General features: G+C 36.9%; 1 protein-coding gene across 5 annotated transcripts in view; it reads left to right on the top strand.

Annotated features, from left to right (window-relative positions):
- KIAA1328 (KIAA1328 ortholog) overlaps positions 1-12,600 on the top strand; it is a 353,979-nt gene that overhangs the window by 6,230 nt on the left and 335,149 nt on the right. For all 5 annotated transcript variants that reach the window (XM_045886803.3, XM_045886802.3, XM_054510318.2 and 2 more), the window contains 2 exons: positions 139-278; positions 10,771-10,865. In XM_045886803.3, the coding sequence (XP_045742759.2) occupies positions 139-278; positions 10,771-10,865 (235 nt within the window). The remainder of the gene's footprint in view (positions 1-138; positions 279-10,770; positions 10,866-12,600) is intronic.

Genomic DNA, 12,600 nt, shown 5'->3' with positions numbered 1-12,600 from the left:
CATGATACATTATTTACTAAGAGGTTTAAAATGACCCTGTCAGTCCCATGAAGAAGTATATCAGAGAAGAGCTTCATGGGGGGTGAGTTTAAGAGAATAAAGTATAATTTTGATATTTTGTTTGATGGAAATCCTTAGGAATTTCTACAGAAGGAAATACCAAATCAAGACACAAGTTAAGTCCAAAAGCTGACGTTAAACTTAAGACTTCCAGGGTTACTGCCTCTTCAATCTCCATGGAGTCTTTAAAAGGTGCAGGAGATTCAGTAAATGAACAGGTCAGTAATTTCCCTTTTTTTCCCCCTTATTCTCCAATCTTTATAAATGCGGACCAATAAGTGATTTTTCTATGCTGAGCAATTACCGATAAAAACGGGTAGAAGAGTCTTTGAAAGAACGTTAGATAATCTGCAATCTTAAAAGGTACAGAAGAGGGGTGCCTGGTTGGCTCAGTCATTGGGCGTCTTCTGCCTTCGTCTCAGGTCATGATCCCAGGGTCCTGGGATCGAGCCCCGCATTGGGCTCCCTGCTCAGCAGGAAGCCTGCTTTTCCCTCTCCCACTCACCTGCTTGTGTTCACTCTCTTGCTTGTCTCTCTCTGTCAAATAAATAAAACCTTAAAAAAAATAAAAGGTACAGAGGATTCTAGGATGCTTTACATGGTATAAATATATAAAGTATGTAGAATACTCAGAGGTTTTGCTCTAAAATGTCTAGGCTTGCCTTAAGCCTTAGTTAAGAAAAATTTATTACCTTAGTATGTCTCAAAAGACCTACATCCTGATCCATGTGAAGTTAGTAAATCAAATTGACCACCATTTTTTCTTTTATTAAGTGTGCTTTATGATTTTTGTTCTTGTGAATTTGTTAGATGATGTTAGATAAACCTCTATATATAAGAAAGAAACTTTGTTGGGCGCCTGGGTGGCTCAGTTGGTTGGGCGACTGCCTTCAGCTCAGGTCATGATCCTGGAGTCCCCGGATCGAGTCCCGCATTGGGCTCCCTGCTCAGCGGGGAGTCTGCTTCTCCCTCTCCCGCTCCCCCCTGTCGTGCTCACTCTCTCTCTCTCTCAAATAAATAAATAAATAAAATCTTTAAAAAAAAAAAAAAAGAAAGAAACTTTGTTAAAATTCCCCTGCATTATTATTTCCTTCACTTTAAAAATATTATGAAGACTCTTTATAGCCCAGTCATTGATTTCTCCTTCATCTTTGCCTTTGTATTAGTATCTGTACATTCCTTTGCTACATGTCCTTATCTGATAGGTTTATTTTACTTTACTTTTTGTTAAGGTTAAGTCAGGGTTTGACAATCTATGACCTATAGGCCCAATTTCCTTGCTGCCTGTTTTGTGAATAAAGTTTTATTGGAACACAGCATGCTTATTCTCTTAATATTATTGCTGCTTTTCTGTTCTAATGGTAGAGTTGCTACCATAGTGCTATTGGTCCAGAAAGGCAAAGTATTTACTACTGAACCCTTTATAGAAAATGTTTTTCAATGCTGGTTTACGTTCTTGAGGACATTTCCAATATCTAGTTTGTAACTAATTATTATGTTTAGTAGTCCATGGGATTTAACTGTGACTTGCCCAAAAGGCCTACTTTGTTACTTGGATCTCTGTTGTACCCACTTTACACTGGGACATGAATGGTAGTTGATTTTGCAAGATCTTATCAAAATTGCAAGTGTTTTTTCATAAAATGGTTTGTGCATTTATATTGAACAATGGCCTTCTTTTGGATGAAGTCCATATTTTTTTATGATTCTATTGGCTTATTAACTATAATTCTTTGTTGGGCTATTTCACTGGCTTTGGGAATTACAGTATACGTCTTTAACTTATCACAGCCTATTTTAAGTTATGTTTTCCACTTTACCTATTATTTTGAGGACCTTTCAACAGTCTGTGTCTTGACTTTCGTGATATTGTCATACATTTTACTTCTGTAAGTAAACTCCCAATACATTATTACTTTTGCTTTAATACTGTCCTTTTTTCTCAGATTTACCTATAATGCACATATCATAAAACTTACCCTTTTAAAATGTACAATTATTTTTTTGTATATTCTCAGAGTTGTGGATCCATCACCACAATCTAATTCCAGAACATTTTCATCACCCCAGAAAGAAACTCCCTATGCATTAGCAGTCACTTCCCATTTTCTATTCATCTCAGCCCCTAGCAACCACTAATGTACTTTAGTCTCTTTAGATTGGTCTCTTCTGGGCATTTCATGTAAATGGAATCCTATATTATGTGGCCTTTTGTGGCTGGCTTCTTTCACTTAGCATAATGCTTTCAAGGTTTATCTATGTGGTATCATGTATTATTACTTCATTACTTTTTATGGCTGAATATATATTTATCCATTCACCAGTTGAAGGACTTTGGGTTGTTAGGCTTTTTGGCTATATGAATAATGTTGCTATGAACATTCACGTACAAGTTTTTGTGTGGATATATGTTTTCAGTTCTGTTGGGTATTTGCCTAAAAGTAGAATTGCTGGGTCATGTAAATAATTCTGTTTAACCCTTTGATGAACTGCCAAAATGGCTATACCAATTTACATATTACCAGCAATATATGAATGAGGATTCCAGTTTCTCCACATTCTCGCCATCACTTTATAGCCATCCTTTTTATTGTAACCATCCTAGTCAGTATGAAGTGGTATCTCATTGTGGTTTTGATTTGTATTTCCCTAGTGACTAATAATAATTTCTTTATGTGCTTCTTGGCCATTTATATATGTTCTTTATTTTATTTTATTTCAATTTTTTAAAGATTTTATTTATTTATTTGACAGAGAGAGACAAGCGAGAGAGAACACAAGCAGGGGGAGAGGGAGAGGGAGAAGCAGGCTTCCCGCTGAGCAGGGAGCCCAATGCGGGGCTCTATCCCAGGACCCTGGGATGAGGACCTGAGCCGAAGGCAGATGCTTAACGACTGAGCCACACAGGTGCCCCTACATGTTCTTTAGAGAAATGTCCATTCAGATCCTTTTCAGTTGGGTTATTTGTCTTCTTACTGATGAAGTTAAGAGTTCTTTATACATTCCATCTTCAAGTCCCTTTTAAGATATATGATCTGCAAACAGTTTCTCTCATTCTGTGCATTGTCTTTCACTTTCTTATTGGTGTCCTTTGAAGCATGAATGTTTTAATTTTGAAGTCCAGTTTATCAATTTTTTTCAGTTGTTACCTCTGCTTTGCTGTCATATCTAAAAAATCATTGCCTAATTCAAGTTCTTAAAGATTTATACCAATATTTTCTTCTAAGAGTTTTATAGTTTTAGGTATTACATTTAGTCTTTGATCCATTTTGATTTAATATTTGTATGTAGTGACCCAAATTCATTCTGTTGCATGTGGATATCTACTTGTCCTATCATCATTTGTTAAGATTATTCCTTTCCCTTTGATTGTTCTGGCACCCTTGTTGAAAATCCCTTAACCATGTAAATGTAAGTGTTTATTTGTGGACTCTCAATTCTATTCCATTGATTAACATTTCTGTTTTTATGCCAATACCAAGCTAATTACCATTTGGAATTATTTTTTGGAATCAGGAAATGTTAAGTCCTCCAAGTTTGATTTTCTTTTTTTAAGATTTTGGCTATTCTGCATCCTTTGAATTTCCATAGAGATTGTAGAATCACCTTGGCAATTTCTGTACAAGGGTCAGCATGAATTTTGATAGCAATTGCAGTAAATCTTCAGATAAATTTGGAGAGTACTCTCAATAGTATCAGTTCTTCCAGTCCTTGAATATAGTATATGAGATAGCTTTTCATTTACGTGGTCTTCTTTAATTTCTTTCAGCAATGTTTTGAAGTTTTAGGTGTACGTATCTTGTACTCTTTTTGTTCAGTTTATTTCTAAAGATTAGGTATTTTATACTTTTTGATGCTATTATTGATGGGATTGTTTTCTTAATTTTATTTTTGAGTTATTTGTTGCTAGTGTATGGAAATACAGTTGATTTTGTCTATTAGTTTTGTATCCTGGAACCTTTCTAAATTCACTTATTAATTTGAATCTAATAGTTTTTGGTGATTTGCTTTCTTCCTTCCTTCCTTCCTTTCTTTTTTAAAATATTTTATGTATTTATTTGAGAGAGAGATAGTGAGAGAGGGCACGAGCGGGAAGGAGGGGGAGAAGCAGACTCCCCGCTGAGCAGGGAGCCTGATGTGGGGCTCAATCCCAGGACCCTGGGATCATGACCTGAGCCAAAGGCAGAAGCTTAACTGACTGAACTACCCAGGCACCCTTGGTGAATTTCTTATAATTTTTTATATATATGATTATGCCATCTGTGAATAGAGATAGTATTACATCTCCCTTTCCAATCTGGATTCCTTTTATTTCAATTGTGTTTTAAAGCGGTTCAAATAATTAAACAGAAGGTTTTTATTTTTATGTTTTATTTTTTTTAAAGACTTATTTATTTTAGAGAGAGAGAGCATGAGTGGGAGAGGGAGAAAGAATCTTAAGCCGACTCTCTGCTGAGCGTGGAGCCTGATGTGGGACTTGATCTCATGACTCTGAGATCACGACCTGAGCCGAAACCAAGAGTCAGTACATAGGTGCCCCTCAACAAAAGGCTTTTAAATTTACCTGTGTAGTTACCATTTCTGTTGTTTTCTATTTGATATTATTGGTATGCTCCATCTGCTTAAAGTACTTCCTTTAACATTATGATAGTTCAGGTACACTGGGAATGGATATTTTGGCTTTTGTATGCCTGAAGAAGTCTTTGTTTCACTTTCATTTTTACTGGTTATAGAATTTTGAGTTGATAGTTTTTTTTTCCTTTAGTACTTTAATGATGTCATTGCACTGTTGCCTGGTTTCACTGTTTTTGAGAAGTCTGCTGTCATTCTTACTTTTATTCTTTTGTATTTAGTATGTGAGTTTAAACTACTTTTAAGATTTTCCTTTTATTCCTAGTTTCAAGCAATTTGATTATAGTGTGCCTTGAACTAGTTTTCTAAACGTGTCTTTTGGTTGGGGTTTGTTAAGTCTTTTGGATTTGAGAATTTATAGTTTTCATAAAATTGAGAAAATTTTTGGCCATTATGTGTTGAGATATTAATATTTTTCGAGGACTCCAGTTATGCAAATATTAGGCCACTTGAGGTTACTCCACAGCTTTTTGCTCATTTTTTTTAATCTAGTTTTCTGTTGTTGTTATTGTTTTCTGTGTTTATCTATAGATGGTTTATATTGCTTTGTCTCAATCATTAATCTTCTGCCACTAATCTCATTCAGTGTATTTTTTATATAAGATAATGTTTTTATCTCTACAAGTTCAATTTGGGTCTTTTGTTTTTATTATATATTTCATGTCTCTACTTAACATGCTGGGTCTTCTAGTTTCTTGAACATATGGAATATAAATGACTATTTTAATGTTCTTGTTTATAATTCTATCATCTGAGTTATTTATGGAGAGGTTTCAATTGAGGAATTTTTCTATTTAGGTATTGTACTTTTCTGCTTCTTTACCTGCCTGGTTTTTTATTGAATGCTGCCAGACAGTATGAGTCATACCTTTTTTGAGTTCTGGATATATTGTGTTTTTATAATTAATCTTGAGGTTTTTTTCTGGGACTAAGTTGAGTTATTTGGGAGTAGTTTGATCTTTTTTTTTTTTTTTAAAGATTTTATTTATTTGACAGAGAGAGACACAGTGAGAGAGGGAACACAAGCAGCGGGAGTGGGAGAGAGAGAAGCAGGCTTCCCACGGAGCAGGGAGCCTGAAACGGGGCTCGATCCCAGGACCCCGGGATCATGACCTGAGCAGAAGGCAGATGCTTAACGACTGACCCACCCAGGTGCCCCGGGAGTAGTTTGATCTTTTTGAAGCTTGGGTTTAAGCTTTTTTTTTTAAAAAAGATTTTTATTTATATATTTGAGAGAGAGTGAGAGAGAGAGCATGAGAGGGGGGCAGGTCAGAGGGAGAAGCAGACTCCTTGCTGATCAGGGAGCCTGATGCGGGACTAGATCCTGGGACTCCAGAATCATGACCTGAGCTGAAGGCAGTCTCTTAACCAACCGAGCCACCCAGGTGCCAGGTTTAAGCTTTTAAAGGTGACACTAGAGCAGCTTTTAATATAGGGCTAATTTTGCCCTCTATAGGCAGTGGCCCTCTGAGTGCTCTTCCTGATGCCCCTTGAATTAGGAGATTTTCCACTCTGGCTGGTGGGAACATGGACTATTGCTGACACTCTATTAGCTACAGGAACTATTCTCACATTCTCATTTGTTCTTTCCTTGGATTTTGGTGGGTTTCCTCATAGACAAATGCTAATCAATACTCAGTTGTTGATGTGCAGGGAACCCTCTGGAGATCCCTAGAGCTCTCTTTCTGTGAAGTTCTATCCTCTCCATGACTCTGCCCTGCAAATTCTAGACAGTTTGGCTCTCCTGGACTCCCAGCTCTAACTTCTCAACTTGGGGAGATTGCTGGGCTCCATCTGGGTTTCCCCACATTGCACCCTGAAAACTCCAGAGGCAATTTAGCTAGGATAATTGCATGGCGCACCTTATTTGGTTCCCCTCTTTTCAGTGATCACTTTCCTGTGCTGCCTGTTGTCCAGTGTTTGAGAACTGCTTTTTCATATATTTTGTCAGGTTTTTTGGTTGTCTTAGGCATCAGGGTAGGCATGGTTCCTATTACTCCTTTTTGCCCAGAAGTGGAATGTAGGGGTTGTGTATGTGTGTATTTATTTTGTTGCAAAACTAGAAATGATGTGTGTGGGGTGTGTGTATATGTATGCATATGCATTTTTTTCTCAAAACTAGATAGATGTTGTCTGTGTTTTTCTTCAGAGAAATAATGTCTTATATTTTTTCTGTATGTGATCTTTGTAGCCATTGATACTCAGTAGCTAGGTCCTTAATTCATTAAGGTTTTCAAAATGGTAATTATGTCAGTTCAAGTCTTCTGGGAAGTAGGTACTAAGATGAAAGTAAAAATGGAGGAAATTCAGTGAAGGAAAAGCTGACATAGGATAGAGAATAAAGTGAACAGGAATAGACAAGGAGAGCCTTAGGATTTTATTGCAGGTCTGGCATCTGTGAGAGAAAAAAGCAAGAAGAAAAATTGACCAGGAAAAACCTCACACTTCATACTGCCTTGCAGTCAGAAGTAGTGTCTGTCAGGCTAATGGGGAACCCCAGAGCAAATATTGTTCTTTAAGGATGCCATGTCCAACAGAAATGGTTCAGTTCTAGTACCTCTGCCGTTCCCAGTCACTGGCACTGGTGTGAACACCACAGTGGATCTGAAGGCATGGCAGTAGTTAGGTGAGGCTGTTAGCCACCTGCACTCTTTGCAGCAGGTTCTCTCTCTCTCTTTTAGAAGCCACATTGTTTTACTTCTCACAGTGAAATCCATTCATCAGGAATTATTGTGGGTATGGTGTTAGTTCATTTTTCCATACTGACAGTCTATTGGTCTGCACTATTTATTGAGAAGACCATTCTTCTCCCCATTGAATTGCAACGATGCCATTGTAAACCAAGTGGCTGTAGAGGTATATCCTTCCCTTAGTCTGTCATGTGCTTTAGTAATCCCTATCCTGAATTTTGTGTTTATCATTCTTTTTTTTTTTTTCTTAATGTTAGGGGTAGACAAACTTTTTCTGTAAAGGGCCAGTTAATAAATATTTAATGTTTGTGAGCCGTGTGACCTGTCTCAATTACTCAACTCTGCCACTATAGTGTGAAGAACCATATATATGTCAATGTGTAAATGAATGTACATGGCTGTGTTTTAATAAACCTTTACTTAACAAAAATAGGCAGTGAGCCAGATTTGGCTTGCAGTTATAGTTTACCAACCCTTGTCCAACATAGTCTAAATACATAATTATTTTTTTAAACAATGTTCAGTGTTAAATATATTTCGAACTTTACATAAATAAGCTCATACTATGTGTATTGTATCATTTGCTTTTTTTGCTCAACATATGTTCATGAGATTTACTTAAATTGTATATAGCTATATGTCATTTCCTTTTATTTATTTATTTATTTATTTGAGAGAGAGAGAGTTGGGGGAGGAGCAGAGGGAGAGAATCTTTAAGCAGACTCCCCACTGAGCATGGAGCCTAATGTGGGGCTCAGTCTCATGACCCATGAGATCATGACCTGAGCCCAAAACAAGAGTTGGGCACTTAACCAACCGAGCCACCTAGGCACCCCATTGTATGTCATTTCTTTTCACTTATATTTCAGCCAGTCTAGTCACTTTTTTTTTTACTGAGAATATTTAATATAAAGACTTGCTAAATTGGTGCTAGAGAACTGAAAAGGTAAACAGAGAACACCAAGATATCATGTAGGTAGTAACGGCAAGAAACAACTCCCATCTCTAGGGCTAGGAAAACAGCCAGAGCAAGTTGGATTTATTAAATCTTAGATGCTTGGGGGAGGGGCCCTTTAGAGCTGGAACATAGACTTCTGATGATGGGGAACCAGCCTCACTGGTACTGTGGTCCCCGAGGAGACATACTAATGGCTGGTTCTGCCAGGGCCAGGAAAATTGGAATCTGGAATCTGCTATCCTTGTCAGAGCACACTCTGGCAGGGGTGACACTAGTGGGAACGAGATGTAAATAGGAAGGACTGTGTCTTTTCTTCTTTTTCGGGCAACCTTTGGTCTCCCTCTAGTTCTTCCTATTGGCAGGTTTTAACAGAGAGCCATCTGGCAAAGGAGATGTGAGGTTCCTAAAGTCTGAGGCCCAGCACCACAAAGGAGGGCTGGGAAGGGTGGGTTTGAAGATGAAAATCACTAAGTAACATAACAACCAATACCTACAGAATTCCATTGTATAAATATACTACAGTTTATTCTCTAATTGACAAATATCTGTATTTTCAAGGACGTTCTGTCAAACACAGTGCTGTTGAAATTCTTGCCCATGTGCAGGGGTTTCTCTTGTTGGTTCTTTTACTCACTGCACCACTAAGATGTCTTCTCGTGTGTTTTCAGCAACTTTTCCCATTGCCAAATTGAGTGACTGCTTTCCACATTCTGTGTAGCTTTTTTTGATCATTAGCACTGTTAACCCTGTGCTCTTCTTGAAACATTTTTTCTCCCACAATATTATATCCTTCTGATTCTCTTTTGTCCTTTAATTTATTATCTTGGATTCATAGATGATTTTTAAAAACTAGTATTTTTTAACATTAAGGAAAAATCTAAAACATAGAGAAGTATAAAGAAAATAATAAAAATCTAAATATCATCCATTATACCATATGACTAAAGTTTAAATCTTTATATTTTTCGGGGCGCCTGGGTGGCTCAGTCATTGAGCATCTGCCTTCAGCTCAGGTCATGATCCCAGGGTCCTGGGATCAAGCCCCACATCGGGCTCCCTGCTCCGTGGGAAGCCTGCTCCTCCCTCTCCCACTCCCCGTGCTTGTGTTCCCTCTCTCGCTGTCTCTCTGTCAAATAAATAAATAATCTTAAAAAAAAAAATCTTTATATTTTTCTCTGACTTGAGAGCCACACCCATTTTTCCAGCTTCCTTCCTAAACATTTCCATATGCCTATCTTCCTAGCATCTTAGGTTGACCATATCCAAAACCAAACTGATTTTATTTTCTTACCATCTCCTTTCTCCCCATTTCCTTTTTCTCCCTGATCTTTCCCATCTATGGCTATCAGTATTTCCAGGACTCATTTTAGAGCTCTTGGTTTGTCCTTGGCTACGTGAAGAAATTGGACTAACCTACTTTGTGGTTGTACAAATGTCTAGGGTTCCTTCCGTTTACATGTTACCTGTAGTTTCCCTGTGACTCGCTGAGTTTCATTGCTTTAAAGACCCCTCTTAATGAAGTTCAAGTACTAGGACAACTTTTTATAGCACAAGAGATAGGCTAGTTCAGTGGTTGGGAGCACATACTCTGGATGTGTGCTCGAGTCCTGGTTTTGCTACTTTAACTGCTGTAATCCGAGAGAGGATATCCCCTCACCGTAAACAGAAATAATACCTAATTCATAGCACTGTTGTGCAAATCGGCCAGATTAGTAAGTGTAAAGTACTTATAGTGTTCCTGACATGTAGTAAGCATGAGATATGTGTTAGCTGTTATTATTACTCTTTGGTCTAGTACCCACTGGAATGCACTTTAGGATATATTGAGAACTTGGAAACTGGTGTCTCTGCTGTCAACCTTAGTGTACTTGTAAACAGCCTGCGTGCTGTAGTGTAGGAAAAGTTCTCAGTATCCTCCATGAGGTGTTTGTTTTGTGACATTCACCAAGCAAACGTTGTTTCCTTAATAATCCCTAATATTTAAGCAGGGTCATTTCTGCCTATTGTGGTCTTCTCTATGTAAATTTTATGATGTCCCCTGCTGGACAGACAGTTCCTTAGCCTGTTTTGAATTCATAGTAAGTTTGAATGAAACAGGTAAAGAGGGTACCTCCGTGGCTCAGATGGTTAAGCGTCTGCCTTTGGCTCAGGTCATGATCCCAGGGTCCTGGGATCAAACCCTGCATCAGGCTCCCTGCTCAACGGGAGTCTGCTTCTTCCTGTCCTCCCCATTCATGGTCTATCTGGCTATCTCTGTCTCTCACTCTCAAATAAATAAATCTTAAAAAAAAAAAAGCATACCACCAGAGAAAAGATAATCTGAAAAATTTTACTTCCTGTGCTAATTTTAAGAGATTTCTCAAAAAGTCTTAAAAATTGTTTTTAGCAAAAGTTAACCAAAAGATTTTGTTTTGTTTTGTTTTGTATTAGAATTTCTGCGGGGGAGGAATAAAGAGTGCGTCGTTGAAGGATTTATGTCTCGAAGACAAAAGACGCATTGCAAATTTAATTAAAGAACTGGCCAGGTGAGATAAAATCTTATATGAAATGTATTATTATATAAGAGAGAAAACTGTTTTTGCAAATAGAAATTACTATGTTTTGATGTCATTGTATCATTGATCTTATGGAAGCAGAGATTTTTAGAAAAAAGTATTCTGTGGCCTCTGAAAAAGAAAAGTGGGAAAAATGTAAGAAGGAAAGACCAGAACAAACCACTTTCTAATTTACATTTTCTTGTTTTATTTAATTTCCCAAATTATTTGGTGCATATATTTGCAGCAGTCCTCTATTGAAATGGAAAATGTAGAAGCTTAGCTCTGCTGTCGATGTAGGTTGATATATTGTAATCAGTGTCATAGCAATTACCTTTGGTTTTGTTGTAGATCTGAACAGAAGTAAACATTCATTTTACTGTAGTCCGTTGCAAGAATATCTGTTGTCATTTTGCTAACTCCTGATGCTTTCAGGATTCAAAATAAGGGATTTTGAATTTTGAGAATAATAGTTCATAGCTATTTGGTTGTACTATTCCATCTTATTAATGGTGTGTGTGAAGCATATCTCTTGGAGTAATTTTTTTGTAAATACACACATCCAGTTTTGGAATCTGAAAATACTTAACAAATGAAGATGTTGATAGAGGAATGTATTAATATAAATTGTAAAAGTCAAATTTAAGGAAAAGCCATACCTAAAAGTTGATTAAAATAGTACTAGTTTTTGTCATTGAATTCCATGTTTGGAAATAGTAGGTCTTTTCCTTCTTTCTTTATTTTTAATTAAAAATAGCTATATGAAGTGTTTGAAAATGTATTTCATGTCGAGGCCTTAAAATAATGTTTGTAGAGGCTTTTATAAAAAGGCTGAAGTTAAAAAATTACCTTACTAAATCATAGAATTACAGTTATAAAGATGACAACAATGATGTTTTGGGGGCTAGGATACAGGGTATGACTATTTCCAAGTACATACCTTAGTCTGAATTTGATATGCCACCTGAGAGAAGCAGTAATTTCTTTCACTAGAATTCTTTGGCTGTTCTAGTCTCTAAAGTAGAGTTTTCATTCCCTTCAATTAGTGTTTTTTGTACTGGGAAAACATTTGTTATTCTTCATACTTGCAGATGATCTTCTCACAAGGCTTTTTACCACATAGATGGTATGGATATCCTTACATATGCTTGATGGCTTTGAAAATAGAATTCATCTATTAGTGGTCCTGAGTTGCCATTATTGTCCTCAGTGATCCATTTTATTTCAGTTGCAAGGCTTGGAGAATACCTGAAATATTAGAGCATATTGTTTTGGTTTCAGCAACCTTCTGCTTTCTAGCAAAATGCTGACTTCTTGGTAGAGATTCAGGGTGTTACTACAAGGTTGGTATTAGTATAGATTTGCTAATATTTCTAGGAACTCCATTATTACTGTATTTACTATTAACATACAGATATATGGGAATAATGTGTTCTTCTTTCCTTGAGTTTGCTAAGTTTCTTCTGTTGGATATTTCAGTCTACTTTTTTCAGCTCACACTTGCCAAACCATTTCTTCACTTTTTTTTCTTTTACAAGACTCATTTTTATTGAAGTGGGGAAATGTAGAACGAAGTTCCATATGCCTCAAACACCGGCAACTAAACATTCCTAGCCTTTATGTTCTTTTACCTCTGGATTTTCACCCTGGTTTCAAATAACTGGTTTCCCGTTGGCGTTAAGTACAGTCATTTGTCTTTCATCTTGAGAACTACTCCTCAGACCAC

The sequence above is a fragment of the Mirounga angustirostris genome, unplaced genomic scaffold, assembly GCF_029215605.1.
Source record: "Mirounga angustirostris isolate CCGP_5_RB_7025 unplaced genomic scaffold, mMirAng1.0.hap1 SCAF_14, whole genome shotgun sequence".
In the NCBI taxonomy this organism is placed as follows: Eukaryota; Metazoa; Chordata; class Mammalia; order Carnivora; family Phocidae; genus Mirounga; species Mirounga angustirostris.
This window is presented reverse-complemented; position numbering and strand designations above follow the sequence as displayed.